Below are 24,161 nucleotides of genomic sequence, written 5' to 3' on the forward strand. Positions count from 1 at the left end.
AGGGATGTTTTTGTCCTTTAAAAAATAATAAAAAAATAAGCATTTAAATTAAGACACAGGAAGAAAAAACTTAATTAAAGAGGTGTCCTTTAAAAGTTGGTTTATTTTGAACAAAAGCCTATTTTAAAAGGTTTTAAAAGGTTTAATTCCATTTCCATAAACAAGGCCTTGGACAAACCCCATGAAGGAAACATTCCCAGGTTAATTAATTATTTAAGCAATTAGCACAAATCCTGCCATAACAAACACTTGTTTATTTAGGGCCTCCCTGCCCTATATGAACACACAGATGCTTTGACAAATGCCACCCTCATGCAACGCTGGTTTACTCAAGTGAAGTGTTCATTATTTAATTTAAATATTAAGTTATTAAATCGATACAAAATTTACAGCTCAGTATCCTATTCATTCTGAAAGCTATGGACCATAGAATCCACTCTTTTCCTCACAAATCCTTCACCAAAGCACTTTTCCCTCCCCACTCTAAGACCTGGCACAGACATTCCCCCAAACAACCAAAAATCTGTGTTAAAACAGGATTATTTAAAGTGGTATTTGTTGTCTCCTCAGGGCTGAAGAAGGGGAGAGAAAGGGGCAGAGAAATGGGACCTCCAAGCTCTAAACACTGCCCAGCACAGCAGGTTGGTTTAATAAAGGTGAGTGAAGGAGAGCAGCAGTGAAAAGGTGACGGGTGGGTGTCTAGGGGACCACGCAGGACCCGTCCCTGGTGGCACCAGGACTCTCAGCCAGGGACAACACGGAATGTTGTCTCCATCCCAAGCCAAGCTGTGCTCCTGGGACCCTGGGGCTGGTGTTGGGAGCACATCAGCAGCCAGCCAGAACCGAATAGATCCAAACAAACGAGGAACAGCGTGGGAAGGGATGGAATTCCCAGCTGGAATCCTTACACCAAGCTTAGAGACACACCTGAGCTCGCTCTGCAACCTGCTCCATGCCCTCTGCCAACACTTTCTGGCCTCCAAGAACTCACAGGAGCCTCCAAAAAGAGGTGTCAGCTAGGCACAGAGACACCTGGTCTCTTTGGAAAGTTTAAATTTATTTATTTTCCCCCCCAGCTGTGTTTAAACCCCCCCATATCCAACCCAATGCTCCTCTCGGGGTCACTGGCAGTGCAGCAGCTCCTCCCAACGAATGGGCTGTGAAAACACCTCCCGCTCCAGCCAGAGCTCGTAGGAGTAGTGGAAGTCCTCGGGCAGCTCCAGGCGCTGGCCCAGCACGCTCTGCAGGCAGTTGTCCACCGGGGCGAACTCCGAGTCCTGCGGCTTGTCGTACCTGCGGCTGTTGAAGGCTTCGATGTTGGCCCTCAGCGTGCACTCCTCAGCCTGGAAATCCCACGGCCTGGCGTCGATATCTGCGGTGGGGGAGGAACAGCACCCAAATAGCGCGGAAAGCATCGCTCTGACAAGGTCTGAGCAAAAGAAAGGCTGAAGGTTTCAAGTGGATTAACCAGAGGCACTCCTAATTATTATTAGTATTGCTAACCAAATCCCACTATGTGTGTATTTTAATTTAAGATAGCCCATAAAAATGTAACTTTTCCTGCTTTAAGGACTTCATAATTATCCAGCCCTTGGCTTTTTTTTCCACAAACACCTCACTTCTAGTTTCACTTTTCTATTTTTCTTCTATTCTTATTTTTATTGTATTTATCAATATATTTTTATTTTTCTTCTATTTTCTATTTTTCTTCTTATTTTTCTTCTATTTATAAATATCTTCTTATTCTTATTCTATTCTTATTTTTATTCTATTCTTATTCTATTCTTATTTTTATTCTATTCTTATTCTATTCTTATTCTATTCTTCTATTTTTCTTCTATTCTTATTTTTCTTCTATTTATATATCTTCTTACTCTTATCCTATTCTTATTCTATTCTTACTCTATTCTTATTTTTATTCTATTTATCAATGTATTTCTATTTTTCTTCTATTTTTCTTCTGTTCTTATTTTTCTTCTATTTATCAATATCTTCTTACTCTTATTCTTTTCTTATTTTTCTTCTATTTATATCTTCTTAATTTTATTCTATTTTTATTCTATTCTTATTCTATTCTTATTTTTATTCTATTTATCAATATATTTATATTTTTCTTCTATTTTTTAATTTTTATTCTATTTATCAATATCTTTTTATTTTTCTTCTATTTTTCTTCTATTCTTATTTTTCTTCTATTCATAAATATCTTTGTACTCTTATTCAATTCTTATTTTTATTCTATTTATATCTTCTTATTTTTATTCTATTTTTATTCTATTTTTATTCTATTCTTATTCTATTCTTATTCTATTCTTATTCTATTCTTATTTTTATTCTATTTATCAATGTATTTTTATTTTTCTTCTTTTTTTCTTCTATTTTTCTTCTACTCTTATTTTTCTTCTATTTATAAGTATCTTCTTACTCTTATTCTATTCTTATTTTTATTCTATTTATAAATATCTTATTCTTATTCTATTTTTATTCTTATTCTATTTTTCTTATTTATTATTTCACTTTTCTATTTTCCTTTTTCAATTGCACTTTTCACTGAAAGCCTCCACTGACCACTGAAGCAAGGATCAACATTTAAAACATTTAAAACCTGGTGAGCTTATTATGAGCTCCTAATCCATTTTTTTTTCCAAAATCTGAGCAAATATAACTACAAACAACACTGAAAAGCTGCATTAGCCACGACATTATCCCATATCACCAAAACATGAAAAAAACCCAAAATCCCATTAATTTCAAATCTGGCTTTCACGAGCTCTACATCCAACAGTGCCATAAAACTTCCCAAAAAAATCCCCGACAGCGACAGCAATTTTAGAAGCCAAATTTGGAAGCCAATTGTCAGAGGGGCGAGGCCGGGCTGGACTCACCGTTGCCGTAGGCCCAGTCGTCGTTCATGCGGTGCCGCACCTTCTGGTAGATGGCAGACATGGTCTTCATGTTGCTCTTCCTCCACTGCCGCCCCAGGTACTTGGTCTGGATTTTCAGCAGCTTGAGCACATAGAGCTGCATCATGGCCTGCTTCACCTTCAGAGCGCGCTTCAGGATCGGGGCCGACTTAAACACCACCAGCATCTGACGGGACATCGGGAATTAGAGCGGAGCCGACGCCGTCTGTGCCGCTTCGGGCACTGACACCTCGGCCTCTCATACGCCACAAACCCCCAGGAGGGAGAACAGGAGCGCCCAGCATGAGCAATGCCCTCTGCACCAGGCTTGAGGGTGGTAGAAATAATGTTATTTGTGGGAGAAAAAGTATTTCTGCATTTAAGGCTCGGTTTGTGGAAGGAAAAAGGGAAGAGGATGAAAAGCAGAAGCTGCAGCACTTCCACATGAAATCCTGAGCACAAGGCTGGGCTGAACCTGCTGTGTAGAGCCAGGGATGTGCTCCAGGTGAAACGCTGAAGGGTCTCAAGGAGGGGGACACCCCCTTACCATTGTCCTCGAGTGTTTCCACTTGGTCAGCTTGTTGAGGATCCTCAGCAAGTTAATGCAGGAGAACAAATTCCTCCAGCAGAACTGGTTGTTGTCTCCGGCTTCCTGCAAGGGGAGAAGTGCAACCCTGACCACAGCGTTCATCAGCACCGCCACAGAGATGTCCTTGGGCAGAAATCTTTATTTTTATTGTCTGCACAAGTCTTGTTTCTGAGGGAGGACAAGCGGCAGAGCTGCCTCCTCACTTGGGTTATCATCAGCAGATTCTGGGGAAAGCCACTCTGAAACACTCCAATTTTAATCTGCTTTTAATTTAGAGTAAGAGCTAACAATGGGGTAAATCCCATTATTCTATCATGGGAAATATATTTTGTGGTAGATTTGTATTCCTTGTTTACAGCCAGAGAGCAAATTGCAGCCTGGTGATCACCACTGCTTTTGGTAAGGGTATAAATTAATTCATGCTTAGGGCACACACTACAGACCGGTAAAAGGAAATCACAAATCAACACAGGATGACAAATAGCAACGTTTGTATCAAGAGGACGAGACCTTTCTGTAACAAAAAATCCCCTCCAGCTTCAGTGCTGCTGAGACATTGTTTTAAATATTTGGTAACTGTAAACACCCCAGCTCCAGCCTGTGGAAATACTGCCCTGGCACTTTGAGCAGTAATTCCACCACTGCAGGAACTTGCTCCATGTTAGAACAACTCCAAACACGGGAGAAATACCCCACAAAAATCCAGTTTGGGGATTAGTGCAAAACAAGGGCTGCTGAATTTATAAACCACTCACAGCCAGCTACAGCCTTCTTATCTCAGAGCAAAACCTCGACCCATACCAGGATCTGGGCACCCTTGGGAAGAGTTTGGGGGAGCCCTTCTGTCAGTGTCCAATCCAGCTTTGAAAGCAGATTTACCCAAGAAAATCCCACCAGCACAACTTTGCTTTTAAAGGCAAGTGCCAAACAGAATCAAGGAATCCCTGAGGCTGGAAAAGCTCTCCAAGGTCACCAAGTCCAAGCTGTGCCTGATCCCCACCTTGTCCCCAGAGCCCTGAGTGCCACCTCCAGGGGTGGGGACTCCAAACCTCCCTGGGCGGCTCCTTCCAATGCCCGAGAGACATCCAGAGGTGGGATGTCACCGGAATGTCACCAGGATGTCACTGAGGTGCTTGTGGATGCTGTCTGGTGCTTTGGGGGATCCCAAACTGCAGTGGCCCTGCAGTGTCACATCGTGCCCAGGCCTTACCTGGGCCTTCCACACCAAGAAATTTTCCCAAAGATCCCATATAAGCCAATATCCTTTTCTTAGGCTGGATTTGTCACCAGTCTGATGTTGTCTCTTCAAGCAGGGTAAGGTTATTTCCACCAGATTTATGGAAGGAGAAGACAGGCTAAACAGACTTTAATACCCTTTCTAAGGGATGGATGAAACCCTTTGCAGACCCCTCTAGAGTGACAGGAGAGGGGAGATGGGGACTGGCCAGGATTTGAAGAGCCTTTCCCAGAAGAGGGGGGTGAACCCCTCACCACCTCAGCCACTCCTGATTTACTCCAGGTAGGGACAGCAGTTACCCCACAGGCCCCTCCTGGTGAGACAGAAGTGCTGGACTCGTCCTGGTTCTCCTTGGGATAACCCAGACACACATCACCGTGCTCAACCCACTGAGAGCAGAATCATCTGTTCCATCCTCTAAGAAATGTGTTAAGCTGGGATGTTAAAATCACTCATCAGAGTGGTTAAAAAAAAGCTAAAACAACACATGAAGTGCTGGCTGAAGGAATACAAAAACCTACGCCTCGAGTACCAGGGTGTGCCTAATTCCTATTAAATCCTTATCTCCACGAGTATCCTCCCAAAGACCAGCCCTCCTGGCAAAATTCAAGTTGTTTGCTGGGTATTTTCTAATTTAATTGCTCTCCCTTGGGGATAACATCTGCGTCTGCTGGAGGAAAGTGAAAGGTGATGTCCTTGAAGGTGACAGCTCTCAAACTGTCAAGACCCTACTGGGAATATTTTCCCTAAAAACGTTCAGTTTTCTCCCACAGCCTAAAGGCTGATTGGGAGGATTAGCACGAGCCACGGAGCCCTCGCTGATGTGTCACTAGATGTCCCCATCGGTCCAGGATACCACGGAGTCTGGCAGGGCTGGATGGGGACACCCAGCCTTCAGCAGCCCCTGGACTGGGGGAAAATCTTTCCCTCTGATGATTTTGACCTTTACACACCTCAGGAAAACAACACAGGCCTCAGATTGCTGCAGCACCATGAGATCATCCCTGCCTGGACTGGATTTGCTCAGGATCCTTTTTAATGATTCCTGGTCCATTATTTCCTGTTAACTCCAAAGCTTTCCCCTGTGCTGACTGAGTCCAGCCTCCTCTGCACTCGAATTATTGTAGTTATGAACCTGCCAGGGTTATTTTCACACCTGAAGTCTGTGTATTTGCCCAGCCCATCCTGCTGGCCAGTCTCTGGAATACTTGAGGTTCCTCTCCATAGGGAGTTTGGTTCATTCCTTAAACCGGTATCTGATAAAACAGGAGTGCTCAGAGCAATTGAAACCTGGGAGGAAACAGCCTCTGAGTAAAGTCTCTTTCAAAGCAGAAGAGTTTTGTCTTGCCAGAACAAGAGGAAATGGCCTCAAACTGTGCCCAGGGAGGCTCAGAAAGAATTCCATATGGAAAGGATGGTCAGGCCTTGCCAGGGGCTGCCCAGGGAGGTTTGGAGTTCCCATCCCTGGAGGTGTCCAAGGAATTCCTGGATGTGGCACTCAGTGCTCTGGGCTGGGGACAAGATTGGACTTGATGATCTTGGAGGTCTTTTCCAACCACAATGATCTTGGAATTCTGTGATTCTGTTCTGTCAAAGGGAAAATCCTAAACTCAGCTATTTTTATGGGGTGCCCAACAGCAGCAGCGCCTCTTCCCCACTTCCCCACAGCTGACACTGACTCAGAATAGTGATGGGAGGAATTTTCAAGCCTGGAGGGGAAAAAAAATAAATCTAATTTTGGAAAGGTTGGGGGTTACAGAAAAAGAAGACAGAGAATAGAAAACTCAAATCCTTCCTTGTGCTGTCACATAGAGCAATCCTGGCCACAAAAACCCTTTCTGTGCTGCTTACCAGACTTTCTGCCGTGAGCTCGGGCAAGTCGCAGACCGTGCAATGCGGATAATCCAGGACGGAGATGCTGCAGAAAACCGGAAAGAAGGGGCTCGTTAATAGCAACCAATTAACACAAGAGAAATTTTGAAGATGATCTCTACCGGGAATCTGTAACATTTTTCCTGCTCTGTGCCTGGAAATGCAACAAGTGGTTTGGGTGGGGAACAATCCCATCTCCAGCACGCGAAGCAGCCGTGCCGACGCGTCTCCCTCCGGCACAGAAAGCATCCAAAAGGGATCCCAGCCTCAGCACCGCCTCACCCCTCAGCTTAATGGAGCACATCGATACCTCCTGGCTCCAAAGCTCCATCCTGAGTGCATTAATAAGGACTCAAAGGATTTGCATCCATTAAGAAGGGACAGATGAGTTATTCATATGCATATTTAAGAAGTGTGGGGGGGAAAAAAGTAAACAAAATAGATCTGAGGTTCAAAGGGAGGTGTGTGATTGGCAGCAAGGAAATTCATGGTGAGTGAATATTCAGGTTTTTCAAAGGCCTCCAGGCCTATGGATTTGTAAAAGTAGTCAGTTAAATACACCCAAAACTGGAATTTACACCTCCCTGGCTCAGAGCACCCAGCTGCACATCCCACCTCACTCACAGGTGCGTATCCTGCCTGTGAAACCTCCATCCCAGAGCAGAGGAGGGAGCTGAGCGCTCCTGGCATACGGTTCCTCCTCACTTAAAGCACAGGACCAAAAGTGGAAATATTTATAGCAGGAGGATCAACGTATTATTTCCTCTTTTCCCATGCGTGCCTCCTCGCACAGACACAACCATACCGTGCAGGAGACAGACCAGCCTACACACACAGCTGAAGAGCAACAAAAAGAGCATCAAAAAGGAAGAAAAAGGATCTTTTTTATCATTCCAACATCCCTGTGGAGCTCCTCTCCAAACAGGGAAATCCTGCCCTGGTGAGCAGTGGAAGATCTGTGCTGTCTCAGGTCTTTGAGCCATGGGGGTCCAGACAGTGCCCTGCTCAAAACGGGGCTGGTGCCTCTCTCAGACCAGCAGTAAAAGGCAGTGACAACCGTGAAAAACCTGAAGGAGTCAGGAAAACTGAATTACAGCTATAAAAAGTGGAAAAGACCTGGAAGATCCCACCCCACGTGGCCTTGATGCCATCCCGGTGGCACTGCATGGCTCCCCAGGAGTCCATGTGAAGATGAAAACTACTTGATTTTAAAGACGAAGCCTATTTTATTTTAGTTCTATTTCATCAACCCAATCAGAGATTGGAAACCCAGCATCCAGTCATCCTCATCACGCCAAAGGGATTTGCTCCCTCTGAATATTTCTGTAGTGGGCAGGACACCCCAAAGCCATCTGAGGTCACCTGGGGGCTCCCCAAGCACGAAGCCTTCCTGCCCCATCAGCTCTCTGTCGCTGTGGCTGTACCTGTTTTTGGCAGTGATGTAAGACATGATGTTCTGGTTGAAGAATTTCAGGATCAGCGGGATGCAGTTGGCGAACACCAGGTGCTGGGACACGTACTCAAACTGGGGGAGAGAAGGGAAAACGGGTCAGTGTCAGCTGGGACAGCTGGGAGCACCACCTGGGAACGGAAACCTCTTTCCAGCACAAAGCTAAGAACTTGGGAATGTTGTCACAGACCATCTTCTCCCCAAAGCTTGCTGTGTAAGGTCATGCATAGCAGCTGGGAAATTCCATTTGCCATAGAGATGACACACAAACTTCACGGCAGTGCTTTAGGAGTAGCTGCACCTCTTGGCTTTTCAAAATGAAATCTGGTAAAACAGTGTGTGGGGAAGAGGGAAGGAGTTGTAGCTATTAAATAAGGAAATGCAATAATTCCTATTGCTCTCACACACTAATCCCAGCTCCCTTAGAAATTTTGATTGAAATAATATAACTATTTTCCTATTTGCTTTTAATTTCTCTCTGCCTCAGAGCATTAAATGGTCTTTGAGGTCCCTTCCAAGCCAAACCACTCCACAGTTCAATAATACAACAAATCTCTCCCATCCTCTACAGATACAAACTGCAGCAAAACCCAATCCTATCCCTGCCCTTCCCATGCCTCTCCATCCAGATCTCCAATTTGAGAGGGAAGGAACAGTTTGTTCTCATCTCAGCCTGGTGCCAGCTGTCGGCTTTGGCACACCACAGATGACACAACACCACAGATGACACAGTGCTGGGATGTGCTGGTGAGTAATCGACCCTTCCAACCCAAAGCACTCCATGGTTCAGCGATTCCTTCGTTTCAGACCTGCTGGAGTTCTCATGGTGCTCCCTCAGACCACCTTTGTCACCAGAAGAACAAAACCACCCAGATCAGACCCAAAAAAAAAGGCAGAATCAGGGGGATGGAACCCTGCAGCTTTCTCCAGGCTCAGCAGCAGGCTGCAATGGCCCTCCTGCCTGGGGGGGAAGAAAGGAAAGGAGCTGCTTTGAAGTGAGAAAAATAAATGAAGAGATGTGGAGGGGGGAGCGGAACAAATGTAGGATTGTAAAAATGTGGGAGTTGGTTTCATTTTACCCAATCCGATACGTGGATTTATATTTATCCTCAGTTAAATATCAGAGGGATTTGTAGCGTGCTGAAAGCTTTAGAAAAAATTAGAAAACATTAATTGTTTGACTTGCAGAACGAGTGGAGAACTGGGCCACAGCTCATATTAGTCCTTGGGTTTTTTTAACAAAGGAAAACCCTGGAGTGGGTGCAGTTTGATTGGTGCCATGCAGATGGAACAAAAATCACACTGGGAACAAAAATCAGATTGCAACTATGACCCAGATCTCCTGCCTCTGTTGAAACTGGAGCCCAAAGAACCCGATCCTGCCAAAACCAGATTAGGTGACCTCGTGAGGTCCTTCCCAGCACTATTTCTGGGCATTGGAGATGACAGAGCAAAAGTGAATCTTGCCTAATCCCCTTCCTCTTCCCCCTTCTGCCAGGGAGGCTCGTGCTATCTCCTAAATTTAACCTGAATGGATATTCCCAGAAGTCTAAAAGCTCCTGCCACATGAGTAGGAACGATGCTGTCAAAGCACAACCTGTAGAAATCCTGGAGCTATGGAAATGTGATTACAGCTCCTCAGTGGAAACTCTCCCCAGAAATCTCCTAGAACAGGGTTTATCAGGACCTTCAAGCCCAGCTGGGCAACGGCCATCCCCTCTTGTAGGCCCACCTGGTAGATGTGGTTCAGCTTGAAATGTTTGAGCAGCAGCAGCAGCAGCGCCGAGATGCTCTTCACGATGATCTCCTTGTGTCTGTTCACGTCGATGCCCAGCTTCATGCTCTGCAGGACGGTGATGCTGGGGTGGAGGGAAAAACAGCAGTGGGGTTGTGGCAGCACGGGGGAGGCCAAAGGGACTGCGGAGTTCTCGTTTGTCTGGATGAGCTCCACGAAACCAAGGACCTTCGCTCCCCACAGCACTCCCATTTCCACCCATCCCACCTGGTGAGGCCAAAATGCGTTAAAAAAGGAGGAAAAAAAAGTGGATTGGCCTCCACTAGGAATCCTGGTGGAGCAGTAGGGAGGACACCTCCGGTATGCTGACACATCTTTATGATTTGGGCCAGTTAGCAGGATTTTATCATTTATCATTTTATCATTTATCATTTTATCATTTATCATTTTATCACTTAGCTCGGAGTGGCTGCACTCAAATCATCATCACAACGTCACTTCCTCGGCTTTGACAGCTCTGCCCTGGTGCCAACAGTAATTAACACCCACCCAAACAGATACCCCAAATCTGGAGCCCCCCAAACTTATCAGCTCTCCTGCTTGGTCCGAGACTTGGTGGCAAGGCTGGGATGGCCACCTGGCCAGGGACTTACGGCATCTCTTCAGGCAACACGTCTGCCAGGATGTTGATGGAGTCAGTCTTGGCCTTGGAGGTGGGTGCAGCAGCCAGGAGGATCTTCAGCAGAGCGATCTGCAGGAGAGGCCAGGTGTGAGGGGATGGTCCAGGAAAGGGAATCCCTTCCTTCTCCTTCACTTGCCAAAACTGGACAACTCTGAGCCAACTCTACAGGGTTTCACCAGACCACACTCAACCTCAGACAGGACAAGTGTGGGGAGCTCAGCAGCTCTGTTTGCTCCTCGGTCTAAGACATCACACGTGCCTGAGCTCTGGTAGTGTGGGTAAAACAGCACAAAGAACACCTGGAGTTTAAATGTTTAAATCTCTGTCTCTCCCTACAGAGCCCACGTGACCCAATCAGCATCTCAGAATCCTCCAAATCCCTCCTCTTGGACTGTACTTTCCTCCCAACTCTGCTCAGGATTCCCACCAAATTCTCACCATCCAGGTCCTGAACACCCTGCTGTGCTGAGCTCTGCAGCTCCCAGACTGGCACCATTCCCTGCTCCAAAGCTCTTCCTTCCTTTTGAGGAACAGGAGCTTACCATGTACTGCGGGAGATTGTAGAGCATTGCTCGGTACAAGACCTCACATGGGGTTTCTTGGACTTCCTCTTCCCCCTAGGGCAAAGAAGCATTAAAAACAAGGGGAAAACAAAGTCAAAATAAGAATGGATTTACGTGACACCTTGGAAACCTCTCTGGTGATGGGGTGAAGCGGCTTTCTTCTTACCAGAGACATGGGGCACTTCTCCAGCTCCTCCTCGTTCTTGATCTGGACATCTGAGATGGAAACGTACTTGTGCTGGAAAAACACACAGACAGAGGCAGAGCAGTGTCACAGCTGAAGGAGGAAACACGGCCTGTGGTGGTCACAGCACCATCCCAGTGAGGTGTGCAGCTCATCCCCACGTGGGACATCCCCCTGTCCCTGAAGCCCCTCACACCTCCTGCCTTTGGTTATTTCCACCTGCTCCTTCTAGGAACTCTCTGAAAGGAATTGGAGGGACAATCACCTCCAAAACACAGCCCAGACCTTGGGTAGGGTCAGTTGGCCTCAGGAGGGGTCTCGTTCCCTGTGGAGCAGGAGTTGAGGTTGGCTGTGCTTCCCTCTGGAATGTATCCCCAAACCCAGCTCTGAAAGTCTGTCACCTTCAAAACACACAGCAGACACTCACCAGGAGGCAGGAACGCTACACCTTGGATAAAGGGAAAGTAAAAATGCTCAAGAGGCTGCTTGAGGACTCAGTTTATAATTTTTTGCCTCAATTCCTACAAGAAGCTCCAAAAGCTTTTCCTACGACAACCGACTTTTCACTCCCTGCAGTAACTGTGTTTTTTAAACTGGTTTTTTTTTAAAAAAGTGGTTTTTACCCTGTGTTTTTTACTTTTTAGCCTGCAGTGAGTGTCAGTGAGGCTGGCCAGGAGGATCCACGTGGTGGGGATCCCATGCCATGCACGGAGCCACCGTCTCACCTGCTTCAGGGTCTTCACACTTTCGTGGATCGGCCGCGGGAGCCCTATCAGGGTTTCGGTGTCCCTGGGGAAGAGGAAAGAAGGTCAGAGGAAAGAGGGACATCCATCTTCAAACATTCCCATGTCATAACAGGTAAAAGAGGGAGCCTGGAGTCTGCTGAACACATCCCAGATGTGTCAGGGATTGGGAGAGGTGTTGGTGTGAGCTGCTGCCCTCCCACCTCCTCCCAGTCATGCCTGCACGAGAGAGGAGAGACATCAGGGTGAAGAATTGGGGTGAAATCAGATTGAATCCGAATCTGGGTGAAACCAGATGAAATCAGAAACAGGGTAGGGCCAGTCTAAGCCCAGCACTGCACCTAAAAATGAATTTACCCTGCTGGGTCTGTCCCAGGATGACTCTGCAGCTTGATTTGTTCACAGACTGGGTAATTTGCTGTGGATACCAAACTGTCTCAGCTGCCTTTCGCATCAAACCAGCTCCTGGCTCGGGCCAGCGGTCACTTATTCTGGGCTAGATCTGATTTTTAATAGAAAGAGGTCCCTGGGGACCAGTGTTCTCCAGGAACATGTTTTTCTAGCACTGCTTTGGTTGCTGCAGCTCTGGCAAACCCAGCACTGCCTCATCCTGAGCATGTCTTGAGCTGGGAAAACCTGAGCTTCGTGCACACCTCCCACCACTTAACCCTCACTGATGGAAGCTACAAGGGCAGATTTGGAGGATGAAACACTCACTGTCCCAGCGTGAATCCGATGAATTTGTTCCTGCTTGCTTCCAGGAAATGCTCGATGTCCTTCTGTCTGATGGAGCAGCGGAGAGACAAAAACAAGGAGAAGGTTGGAAAACAGCCACGTACGAGATCACAGCCTCAGTCTGATTTCTAGAGATCTCAACTGCAGCAGGCAAAAGCCACCTCTGCCCTCATTATCTGGGGGCAACATGAACCTAAACCATTTGTATTTGTCGTGCAACTCCACGGGGACGTGCGAGTAGACAGAGAGGAGTTTTCTACAAGCGGCACCTTTGTATCCACCTCCTGTGCTCCTCACAAGCATCTCCAAGGAGCATCTGCTCGCTCAGAGAGAACAAATGTCATCTCCACGGTCTGCCGGAGCACACGCTGCTCCAACAGCAAGCTGACATCTTGTCCACCTCGGGCATCTTTCATGGGAACCGCTCGGCATCTCCGTGCTACAAGCAGGACATGAGCTGGGAGCCAAGGCTGTCCTGGACAGAAAGGAATCCAGCTGGATTTCCAGCCTCCAGCCAAGAAAAGCAGCAGCCATTTGATTTCAAAGCTGAGAGTGTGAAGTGATGTGGAGCACCGCAGCACCACCTTGGAGATCCATGTGGGAATCCAATTCCTGCTGTGTTTCTGCTAGGAATGCTCTGGACAGACAGACTTAACCCCGTCACTGCTCCTATCTCAAAAATATCTATTTGCTCCTGTGTTTTAAAGACACTGGATTAAATCCAGGCTTGGGATAAACAGCAAAAAAAGCCTCACATGGGTCAGAGGGAAAGGGGCAGAGGTTTTCACCCTCTTTTCCTAACATTCCCTCATTTCATGTGTGGATAACTGTCTTAGGAAGGAAAGGCAGCAACACCTTTATCCTTAGATGTTTTTTTCTCTGCCACTAAAAAAGGCTTCACCTGGCAACACAGGGGCCCTACTCACCCAACGAGGTGGCATTAACCAGCTCCCAAGATGATTAATCAAGGACTTTGTGCTACCACAATCCACTGGAATCTGGTTGGGAAAGCTGACCCTGCTCCCACAGCGCCCCAGCACAGCCTCCTTCCCACTCCAACCTGGGATATCCAAAACTGGATCCCCTTGTTGGCCTGGACTGCCCATTTATTGGCTTGGGCTGGGTTTAGCTGAGCTCTTCCCCAGGATTTACACACCAAATGTGGCAAGTGGCCAATCCAGAAAGGACCAACGCTGACAAAAAGGGAAGTGGAGTTCATTTCAACCTGCCAGACGCCAAAAAACTTCCCAAAAAACTGCAATGAGCTCCAGGACAGGCAGGGCTGGGGAGGATGGCAGTGACACCAGGTGGCTTTACCTGACTTTGGGGGCCCAGGGGAGCCCCTTGGGGAAGGACACCCTCTCGATGGGCAGGCGCTGCGCCGGCATGGCGGGGATGATCGCATCCCTCTCCATCAGGTCCAGCTCCCCCTCGATCCCGCTGTCCACGTCGTCGTTCTCCTCTTCATCAACCCCTCCTTCATCGTTCTTGAAGGGATCTCTCTCATTGTAGATATCCAAACTGTCTTGCTTCATCAGGGGCTGCAGCAGAAAGGGAAGGAGAAACTCAAGTCACTTCAAGGGTTTTATTTCCCTCTCAGGTGCTGGCACCAGATCTCTCCATCCTGGAAGGATCAAGGTCTCAGATGTTCCTCAGGTAAGGATTTCCCTCCCTGTTGCCTCCAAAGCACATGAATAATTCCTTCTGTACCTCTAACCTTGCCGCTCTAGGAGTTTGACCCCATTTTCCACCTTAACTTTTAGGGTTTCCATCCGACATCTCTTCCTTACCAAAAAGCATTTTCATCCTCAGCCCATAACACAGCAGCTCCAAGAGCAGAGCTAAAAAAAGAACTTGCTGTGAGCAGTTTGCTCCCCGGTGCTTATCAGCCCTTTGCCATAAGGTCAGGATGTCCTCTGGCTTCCTCTGGATCAAACACCCCATGGGGCTGATCTCTTGCAATTGAAACTGGTGGATGAAAAAACTTGGACATGACCACGTGTGCTGAGAGCCCAAAAACCCCCCAGGCTGGGCTGAGCCCCCGGCGTGGGCAGCAGGGGACGGGGAATTCTGCCCCACCTGCAGAGCTGCCCCAGCCCTGGGGACACAGCAGCAGCACCTGGAGCTGCTGGAGAGAGCCCTGGAGCTGCTCCAGGGCTGGAGCTCCTCAGTTCCCAGGGATGCAGGCTGGGAGAGCTGGGAATGTTCACCTGGAGAAGGTGAGCAGAGCTCAGAGCCCCTTCCAGGGCCTAAAGGGGCTCCAGGAGAGCTGGAGAGGGACTGGGGACAAGGCCTGGAGGGACAGGACACAGGGAATGGCTTCCACTGCCAGAGGGCAGGGATGGATGGGATCTGGGGGAGGAATTCCTGGCTGGGCTGGAATTCCCAGAGCAGCTGTGGCTGCCGCTGGATGCCTGGAATGTCCAAGGCCAGGTTGGATGGAGCTGTGAAAAACCTGATCAGAAACTTGATCTGATAGAAGGTGTCCTTTGGAACTGGATGATCTCCAACCCAAACCATTCCGTGAGCCTACACCTGGAAAACACCGGAGAGCTTGGGCGGGGGAAAAAGGGAACCGTAACCACAAGCACTCCTGGTGACGGTGCCGGTGCCCGCTGGAATCCCACCCCAGCCCAGGGGGAGGCTCCGGCTCTCACCCTGCGGCTGCGATGGCCGCGCTTCTGCTGCTGCTGCGGCGGCTGCTGCTGCTGCTGCTCCACCAGCTCGATGGCGCAGGTGGGCGGGGAGGCCGCTCGCATCCCCCGCACCACCTGGATGCTGTCCTCGGGCAGGGGCGGCAGCCCCAGCTCCTCCCGCCGCCGCACCTTCATGGCCTGCAGCGCCTCGAACCCGCCCAGAGTGAACTGGGGACAGAGAGAGAGGGGAGAGCACGGAGAGGAGCCCTCCTGGGCAGCTCCAGCTGGGGGCTGTCAGCAGGGAGAGCCCAGGGTGAAGGCAAAGCAGCACTGGTTCGTTCTCCAGATTCCTCCCCCAGCCCACCCTCTTCCCAGAAGGAATCGTTTCCCCGTGTCAGCTCCCGGTGCTAAATAACCCCGGTATGGTTGGGTTGAACGGTGGGGAACATCCAGGCTGCAGCAGCACTCCTCCAGAATAAAAGTCTGTGGAGCAAGGAAGGGTTTGCACTCACCAGGAGAACCTTCCAGAGCAGGAGCAGGACCTTCCTCATGGGGAAGTGTGGAGCGTGGCCGCTGCAGAACTTGGTCACCATCGTGAAGAGCAGCAGAGCAAACGGCTCCTCAGTGTGCACAGGGAAACCTGGTGGGGAAAGGACCAGGACCGGTCTCAGAGCAGATCCCCCCCATCCCTGAGCTCTCCCCGCTGGTCCAGCACGACAGAGGGACCTCGAGAGGTCACCATGAACTCATGGGAGCTCATCTGGGGCTCACTCAGCTCCATCCTGAAGGTCTCCCGGCAGGTTTTCCACTCGGGGGGATCCGTCTCCTGCTCCACACGGATGTTCTCCACCATCAGGTACATGACACTGAGCAGGACCCTGCCGGGACAGCACGAGCAGGAGGTGAGGTTGCCCTGTCCCCACAGGTGGTCCCACGGCTCTCCCAGCGCCCAGGGGCTACCTGAGCTCTGTGCTGTCGGCCAGGGAGATGGCCGGCTTCCGCAGGGCGCTGCTGCAGGCCTGGCTGTTCCTGCAGGAGAGCGACGAGCTCAGCGCCAGCCACATCATCCCCACCCAGACAACGTCTGGGAACGCCACAGCGGGGAATGGGACACGGCTGGGCCACCTCCCGAGGAGGAGGAGGATGGGGAGGAAGAGGATGAAGAGGAGGGTGAGGAGGATTGAAGAAGAGTGTGAGGAGGATGGGGTGAAAGGAGATGGAGAGGAGGAGGATGAGGAGAAAAGGGTGGGGAAGATAGGGAGAAGGAAGATGAAAAGGAGGGAGGTGAGAAGGATGAGGAGAAAGATGAAGAGGAGGATGAGAAGAAAGAAGATAAAGAGGAAGAGGGTGAGGAGTATGAGGAGAAAGAAGATGAAAAGCAGGAAGGTGAGAGGATGAGGAGAAAGAGGAGGTAGAAGAGAAAGAGAAGGATGGAAGAAGAAGATGAGGAAGAAGATGGAGAGGAGGAGAGCAAATTGAATGGAAGAAAAGAAGGAGAGAAAGCAGATCATGGAATCACAGAATCATTTTGGCTGGGAAAGACCTCCAAGGTCATTGAGTCCAAGAAGCAGAGGGGTGAGGAGAAAGAATGAAGAGAAGAAGAGGACAGGGAGGGAGAGGCAGGCGAGGGCAGCGCAGTCCTCTCACTCAATCTCCATGTTGAGCAGCTCCAGGAAGGCGGAGAAGGTTCCCAGCTGGTACAGGAGGAAGCTGTTGTGCCGAGACCAGTGCAGGACATCACCTTCATTATCACAATCCCCAAAGACACCTGGAGAGGCCCCAAAGAGAACCACTGGTGAGGGAAGATCTGCCTTTGAACACCTGGAGTCCACAGGACCACCCTAGACAGGAACTTCACCGCGCTGACGTGGCACAACCCCAAAAAAGGCTTCTCCCAAACCCCCACGGCAGCGGATCCTTACCCTGTGCCAGGTAGAGGATGGCCCGTGCTACTTTGAGCCTCTTGTCCCTGTTGACCACCTCCAGCCCATCCAGCAGGCGCATGACATAGGCCTTCTGCTGAGCCCTGTCCAGCTCCAGCCACCTCCTGTCGGGCACTGGAAAAGGGACAAGACTTCCAGCCAGGTGCTTCCCTGCTCCTGCCCCGAGCCCCAGAGCTGAGCCCAGAGCTGGTACCTTGAGTGTGAAAATCCTCCTCGAAGCATCTCCTGTTGTGGCTCAGCTCAGGCTCCTCGGTGTAGCTGTACAGCTCTGATGGAGACGGGGATCAGCAGGGACTTCACCCTCCTCCTCATTCCCAAATTCCTTGGGAAGCATCCCAGGTGGACATGGGACAGAGAGCTGAACCTGAGCTCTCCTGCAACTCCAGGGGCACCTTGTGGCCCCCAGTGCCACCAAATTCATCACCTTGATCCCCACGTCCCGCCTGGGCTGTTCCCAGCTCCTGCTCCAGCTGCATTTGCCATTTCATCAGTTTTTGGGGGGACATTTTCAGTCTCCCTTAAGCAGTTTGGGAACGAAGGGAATGCAGGAACAGCCAGGCAGGACCTGCACTGATCCCACACCCAGAAATTTTGGGTCCTGCAAATAGGGGCTGGACTTGGAGAGACACCAGGTTGCACCTGTACTTTGTAATTCCTGCTTATTCCCATGGAATTCCTACCTGATCCTATAGGATTCCTGCCTGTTCCCAAAGAATTCCTACCTGATCCTATAGAATTCCTGCCTGTTCCCAAAGAATTCCTACCTGATCCTATAGAATTCTTGCCTATTCCCATGGAGTTCCTACCTGATTTTATAGAATTCCTGCCAGTTCCCACAGAATTCCTACCTGATCCTATAGGATTCCTGCCAGTTCACAAAGATTTCCTACCTGATCCTATAGAATTCCTGCCTATTACCTGATCCTACAGAATCCCCCCAGTCCTGAGGCACTGAGCAGCACCACGGAGGGCTGGGGCGATCCCGCAGGGAAGGAGGAAGGATCCCTTGCAGAGGAAATGTGTTTTTGCCAGGCCAGCTGGTGCAGCCGAGATCCACCGAGGTAAAAATAACCCGGTTTTTCCCGGGACACGCTCGGGACCGCGGCAGCAGCTGGAGCCACCGCACAGCAGGACACGAGCCACCCGATAAAGGGTGACACCTCCCGCCTGGGCTGTGTCACCGGACACTCCGCCCTCCTGCCACCTTGTGTCCCCTCGTGTCCCCCCTGCGTCCCCAGGGCGTGAGTGGCTCTCTAATAATAAACCCCGCTCGCTCTACTCCCGCACCACTCAATATTTTCATTTTCCCCGCCTGACGGGCAGATAAAAATAACAATACAGCCCCTAAAACCTGCTTCACCTGCCAGCTCGGCGCCGTGGCCGTCGGCATCCCCGTACTCGAATTCCAGGTTGGGACAATCCACGGAGCCCTGCGGAGAGCGGGGTGGGGTTAGGAGGGGGCTGGCACATCCCTGGGGATATTTTGGGATGCGGGATGGCTGCCAGCACTCGCAGCCTTTGCGCCAAAAGCTCCTCCAGCCGCCGGAGCAGCGACTCGCACGGATGGGAGCGGGGAGTCCGTGTCTTAAAACACCGCGGAAATGTGGAAGCCGTGTGTAAAACCAGCATCTCTCAAACCCCAGGGAAACGCAAAGGCACGACACAAAACGCCGCTGAATATTTGATGCATTTCAAAGCCCCGCACGCCCTGAAAACAAACCCCGGAGCTGGTTTAAAGCAAAATCCCCCGTGAGGACGCTGCGGATCCCCGAGCTCAGCACCGCAGATCTGACAGCTCCCAGGCTCGGGCTTTGCCTTTCTGATCCCCCTCCTCCTCCCCTGCGGATGAGCAACTGGAGCATGAAACTTCGCCGGAGGATTCCGGCGGGGCAGCGAGCAGGCAGCCGCAGCCAGACGACCCAAGGCCGGCACCGCGCCGCCCTGCCCCGGGTAAGGGAACACATGAATGGATAATCAACTAAATTAACATAATTTCCCATTCCGAGTCTCAGCATCCCTCCTCGGCAGCCGGGCTGGAACTGATGCGCATCGTCGCGATTAATATTGATGACCCAGGAGGACGCGCGGCTCCGGGCCGAGCCCGACTTGCTCAGAAACGCTGTTTTTTCACCCAATTTCTGCAGCCCAGCCGGCGGGGCGGCTCGGGGAGTTAAAGTCGGTGAGGAATTCGGCGAAGCGCGTGCAGCCCTAATCCGCTTTGAGATACCGAGCCAGGGGAGCAAAGCAAACCCCAAATTCACGACTTGGACACCGTTCCCAGGGAGCCTTTTGGGGTGAGGGAGCCCCTCGACCCTCAGCTCCCTGGTGGGAAAGCGAAGTCTTCCCGTCCTTTGCTCTCGGGGGTCCCGCGGTGTCTTGACGCTGGCCGGGGACATCAGATCCCGGTGGGATCCTGGTGACCCGATCCCGGTGCTGCTTCCCCAGCCTGGAAGCCCCGGGCGCAGCTGGGGCAGAGCAGCCCAGCGGGGTTTGGTGATTCCCCCGCGCCCCGGGGTTTTTGGGGCAGGAGAGGTGAAGGCACCCGGACCTTGGTGAGGGGCAAAAGGGAACCTGCAGAGTGTGGGGGAGCCCAGGTGGGTCCCCAAAACCCTGCTGCCAGCTCTGGGCCTGGAAGGTGCCAGTGCTGGGGCTGAGCCAGAACCCCAAAAGCTGCAGGGAGGAACGGGGAGATGGCAGTGCCGGGGAGCGCCCCTGGGGACTCCCCGCTCCGAGCTTGGGCATCGCAGGACGCCAAAGCCACCCCCGCAGGACCCCTAAAGCGTCCAGTTTGGGGTCGGGAGCACTCCCAAGACCGGGAGCTCCCCCAGTTCTGGACAAGGCTCCTTCCGCAGGAGCCCCAGCCCCGGAGCAGGGACCCCCTACGCCACAGCAGGTCCCGTCGGAGCCCGGGGGTGCCGGCACCGAGCTCCGCGCTCTTACCTCGGACTCCTTCCGCTGGCTCCTGAAGAGCTCCCGGCCCTTGGGCTGTGTCTGGGGCTGGGGTTGTGGCTGGGGTTGGGGTTGTGGCTGTCCCGGCCGGGCCCTGCCCGGGGCCGCGGCTCCGCCGCCTCCCGCCGCCTCCATCCCGCGGCCGCCGCCAGCACGTGGGGGCCGGGACCCGCCACGCCCCCGCCACGCCCATTGGTCCGCCGGGAGAGGGGGCGTGGCCTCAACACACACCCCGCATCGCCATTGGTCCGGAGCGGGATGGGGCGGGGCTTGGGGGTAACGGTTGGGGGAGTCTGGGGGGGACCCTCGGAATGGGGGGGGGCTGGGGACACACGGGGGGGCTTATGGGGTGTCCCTGGGGTGATGGGGAGCTATGGGGTGCCCCTGGGGTGCTGGGAGTATGGAATACTGCCATGGGGCGGTTTTGGGGTGTCCCTGGAGCGCTGGGAGTACAGAATGCTGCCATGGGGTGGTTTTAGGGTGTCATTGGAGCGCTGGGAGTACAGAATGCTGCCATGGGGCGGTTTTGGGGTGTCCCTGGAGCGCTGAGCTGGGGCAGCAGGGTGGGAACTGCTGCTGTCAGAGGTTCCTATGGGGTGGAGGGGTGGGGGGCACCCGTGGGGCTGCAGCTGCCCCGGCGCCGTCCCCGAGGCAGCCCCAGAAGCAGCCGGGCTGTCCAAACCCCGTTATCCCATTTTGGTCCCGGGGTGCTGGAGCAGGAGTGGGAGCGAGCAGGATTCCCATTCCCACACCCAGTAAAGGGGGGGCGGTTGTTTTTGGGGTGACAGTGCAGGTTTGTGGCCGATGCCCCATCCCGGTGCTGCTCGTGCCCCACATCCCTTCTGGAAAGATGGAAACCCCAAGGATTTGGGTTGGAATTCCCCTTCTGCAGCGGGGAGCAGATAACGGGATTGTTCCAGCGGGGATAACGGGATCGGGATCGTTCCGGCACCGCTTCCCAAGGACACGCCAGCCCAGGAGCCCAAACAGCTCCGGCTGCCCCAAGGACACGGCCCCCGGGGCCGCTTTCCCAGCTGGAATTATCTGGACACGGCTCAAGGCTCCCCCATCCCAGCACCATCCCCGATCCCTCCTTGTTCCGCCCCAAAATCCCGGTCTGCCCCCGCCTGACCCCAAGGACGCTCGGGAGAGAGCTGAGTGAGTTTTCCAATGTTTTATTTGTGTTTTGAGATTACAGAGTCTTTATTGCTGATCTAATACAATCACTCAGACATTAATATTTAAAACATCCTTTTGAAATGTTACGGCTGCAACGTTTTCGTTTCCTCACTGCTGATGACGGGTTTTGTCTTATTATCTCTAAAATTCAGAACAGAATTAATTTCCTTTATATGATTTTGCTGGTGTTACCTAAAATCTCCTTTTTTTCCTAAGTCTTGAAAAATGTGTTACATTTAAAAAAAAAAAAAGATAAAAGAAACCAAACCCCATTACACGTTTAATTTAGAGATGATCATAAGATATGATTCCAGGTTGATTAGGAAAAAAGCCAAGCGAGCCAAAAAGCTTTTACAGGAGAAGCAGAACATGGAGAAGAGCTTTAAAAATCGAGGTGGGAAAAGCCAGTTGGGATTTTAGTATTAATATATATATATATTTATTTTTTTTTTCCTTCCTATCTACCTGGAAGATAAAAGGGGGGGTTGAAACTGGGCATGAAGGGATCCGGGGCTGTGCAGAGCTCTGGGGATGAGAGGGGTTGGGATGAAAGGGCCTTTTCCAGGGGAAAGTGGCTGTGGTTGGGTCGGGATTCCCGTTCTTCCCAAAGCTGCTGTGCCCCGGTGACCCCAGGGCTGCGTCTCACCTGGGCCAGGAGCAGCTCCCACGCTCCCGGAGAACAGCGGGGCTGGCACAGACCAGGATCCAGCTCGGGGAGAAAGACCTGGCTGTGGCATTTCAAACAGCTCAGGGGATTCTTCCCCAAAAAAAAAAATTTCTCAGGATCTGGGTAAAATGAACGAGCAGAGAGAATTTCAAGTCTGTGGTTAGCGATCAGTCTACGCAGAAGCTTCTCAAAGCCTGAAGGTCTCCTCAAGGCCTTCTCAAAGCCCTGACGCCTTCCCAAGGTCTCTTCAAGGTTTTTTCATGGTTTTCTCAAGGTCTTTTCAAGGTTTTCCTTCCTGATTTTGAGAGATTTCGAGGAGAATCTTGGAATAAGCTGGCACATGGGAACTTTTGCTCTGGAGATGAGCGACTTGTGGCCAACCTGACTCCAAATCTCCCGAGAGCCGTGGGAAGCACTTGAGGCCGTAATTCCTCCGTTTCCTCTTCCTTGTGCGTGAACGAGCTGCCACAAAAAAAGTTCTCCATGATGGCAAAGAAGCCCAGGAGGACAAAACACGGATCTGCAGTCGATGAGAGACTTGGGGAACCAAAGCGGGAGGACAAAGCCTTCTGTGCTCACGGGGCTGGGCAGTTTCATTGTAGAAGGATCACGTTGTTCCCCACGTGAGGGACAGAGGTGACTCCGGTCAGACACTTGGGAAGTCACCTTGGTAAGGGTCACGCTGTCCTGTGCTCAGGTGGGACATCCTGGCATCAAACAGGGAACTCTGGTGAATTTATTCTCCATCGGCTCTGACACATCGAGATTCGAGGTGACCGAAGGGTTTTAGTGACGCTGAACTCTCCCCTCGCACAGAATCCGTGGGGGTCGCTCCGGCGGACGTCTCATACATTCCAAAGGGCATTTCCAGATTCGTACAAACACGACCAGAAAATAAAACTCCGAACGTTTCCAATGAGGACTGAAATTTGGCTGGAGAAGGACCTGGGTCCTCCCAGCCGGGCGGCCGGCGAGCTCTGCTTGGCGTGGGAAGAGCCGCCGGGCGCGTGAGCAGCATCGGTGGGCGAGGCCCTTCCAGCAGCCGGGGCTGCCGCGGCCCCGCCGGGAACACGACTTTGGTTCATCCAGAGAGGTTGGCACTCGGAACGACAGCAGCAGGAAAACGCCGCGGGGCCGTGGCCGGGGGAGCGGCGCCGGCTCCTCGGGGCTCTCCGCGGCCGGCGCTGACCCTCGGGCGCAGCTCCGGGCGGTGCTAAGGCGAGGTTCCCCGGCTGGGCACGGCCCCGGGCACTTCCAGGGCACGGGGAGAGGCTTCTCCAGACAGATTCCCGAGGCGGCTCCTGGCTGGGCGGCAGCGCCTGGAGCAGACGGGGATTTTGGCTTCCCCGGCTGCCAGGATCATCCGGTGCCGCTGGAGAAGCGCTGGGGTGTGGAGGAAACCAAAAGCGACTCCCGGGCCGGGTCCCGCTGTGCGCGGGGGTGAGCAGGGGTAAGGGACTATTCCACGGCTCGATTCCAGCAGCTTCCTCCTCGCCTTGCCCGTCCTCCCAGCCCCGAAAAAGAACGAACCCAAAGAGAAAAATGAAAGGAACGGAAAGAAAATCCAGCGTCTCCCAGTCCCGTGGCAGGACGAACACCGGTGGCAGAGGCCACATGAACAGTATTCTAATTTAATAAATAAATAACCTAAAACACACTGTCGACTATGGCAGCAAGCCCGGCTCTAGCGTGGGAAGCTTGCGCGGTTTCATCCTGTACAGTAGTTGAGAAAGACTCGGGTGGTTGTTGCTGCTCCTCGCGATTCCCCGGGATGCGGCGGCGGCAGGAACTCAGTATCTGGGAAAAGAAGGGAAATCGGGGCTTTGGTCAGTGGGGAAGGGATGAGGAGCTGGCCCGGCATCGCCACGGTGGGTTTTGGGAAGGGGAGACGCCGAGGACAGAAATGGTTGAGGAAGGGACTAGTTCTCACGGGAACTTGGAGGGGTCGTGGTTCCCCCTCAGTGCAGGGAATTCCTGGAGATCCTCAATGGATCCTGACCTCTTTGTGCATGGGACAAACCTCGCTCCTCACAAACCAGGACAGACCCCAAAACCAGGGACAAACCTCGCTCCTCACAAACCAGGACACCCCAA

At 51.6% G+C, this 24,161-nt stretch overlaps 2 protein-coding genes and 1 long non-coding RNA gene across 7 annotated transcripts in view; 1 reads left to right on the forward strand and 2 right to left on the reverse strand.

Moving 5' to 3' along the window:
- Nucleotides 1-70: 70 nt before the first annotated feature.
- Nucleotides 71-20,371, reverse strand: STRIP2 (striatin interacting protein 2). Of its 3 annotated transcripts, none has more exons than XM_015629350.3 (21): nucleotides 20,213-20,371; nucleotides 18,633-18,702; nucleotides 17,466-17,540; nucleotides 17,252-17,386; nucleotides 16,977-17,097; nucleotides 16,290-16,358; nucleotides 16,101-16,207; nucleotides 15,842-15,969; nucleotides 15,351-15,557; nucleotides 14,011-14,234; nucleotides 12,676-12,741; nucleotides 11,941-12,004; nucleotides 11,198-11,269; nucleotides 11,011-11,085; nucleotides 10,440-10,537; nucleotides 9,784-9,910; nucleotides 8,026-8,126; nucleotides 6,581-6,647; nucleotides 3,451-3,555; nucleotides 2,886-3,090; nucleotides 71-1,372 (listed from the first exon to the last, which is right to left on the reverse strand). In XM_015629350.3, the coding sequence occupies exons 1-21, from the start codon at nucleotides 20,354-20,356 to the stop codon at nucleotides 1,122-1,124; spliced, it is 2,511 nt and encodes an 836-aa protein (XP_015484836.1). In that variant the 5' UTR covers nucleotides 20,357-20,371; the 3' UTR covers nucleotides 71-1,121. The 3 variants fall into 3 exon arrangements, with proteins under 3 accessions (XP_015484836.1, XP_033370478.1, XP_018862352.1); XM_033514587.1 differs by having other exon boundaries at nucleotides 71-1,429; XM_019006807.2 differs by having other exon boundaries at nucleotides 1,313-1,445.
- LOC117244442 lies at nucleotides 1,316-14,784 on the forward strand. Of its 2 annotated transcripts, XR_004497558.1 has the most exons (4): nucleotides 1,316-1,427; nucleotides 8,623-8,798; nucleotides 11,860-12,073; nucleotides 14,294-14,784. It is a non-coding gene; the product is annotated as an uncharacterized LOC117244442 (long non-coding RNA). The 2 variants fall into 2 exon arrangements; XR_004497557.1 differs by lacking the exon at nucleotides 1,316-1,427 and having other exon boundaries at nucleotides 8,123-8,798.
- A 1,009-nt stretch (nucleotides 20,372-21,380) lies between the features above and the next one.
- AHCYL2 (adenosylhomocysteinase like 2) overlaps nucleotides 21,381-24,161 on the reverse strand; it is a 77,548-nt gene continuing 74,767 nt past the window's right edge. For both annotated transcript variants that reach the window (XM_015628198.3, XM_015628199.2), the window contains exon 17: nucleotides 21,381-23,864. In XM_015628198.3, the coding sequence (XP_015483684.1) occupies nucleotides 23,858-23,864 (7 nt within the window). In that variant the 3' untranslated portion in view covers nucleotides 21,381-23,857. The remainder of the gene's footprint in view (nucleotides 23,865-24,161) is intronic.

The sequence above is a fragment of the Parus major genome, chromosome 1A (assembly GCF_001522545.3).
Source record: "Parus major isolate Abel chromosome 1A, Parus_major1.1, whole genome shotgun sequence".
Lineage (NCBI taxonomy): Eukaryota > Metazoa > Chordata > Aves > Passeriformes > Paridae > Parus > Parus major.

Bases quoted from the DNA above. Each gene is read 5' to 3' on its own strand.
- STRIP2 (XM_033514587.1), bottom strand. From the start codon at position 20,356: ATGGAGGCGGCGGGAGGCGGCGGAGCCGCGGCCCCGGGCAGGGCCCGG. The intron at 15,970-16,100 runs GTGAGCCCCAGA...TTTCCCCACCAG, and splicing joins GACCTTCAGGATGGAGCTGA to GTTTCCCTGTGCACACTGAG. The intron at 11,270-11,940 runs GTGAGACGGTGG...GTGTTTTTCCAG, and splicing joins GTGTGAAGACCCTGAAGCAG to CACAAGTACGTTTCCATCTC.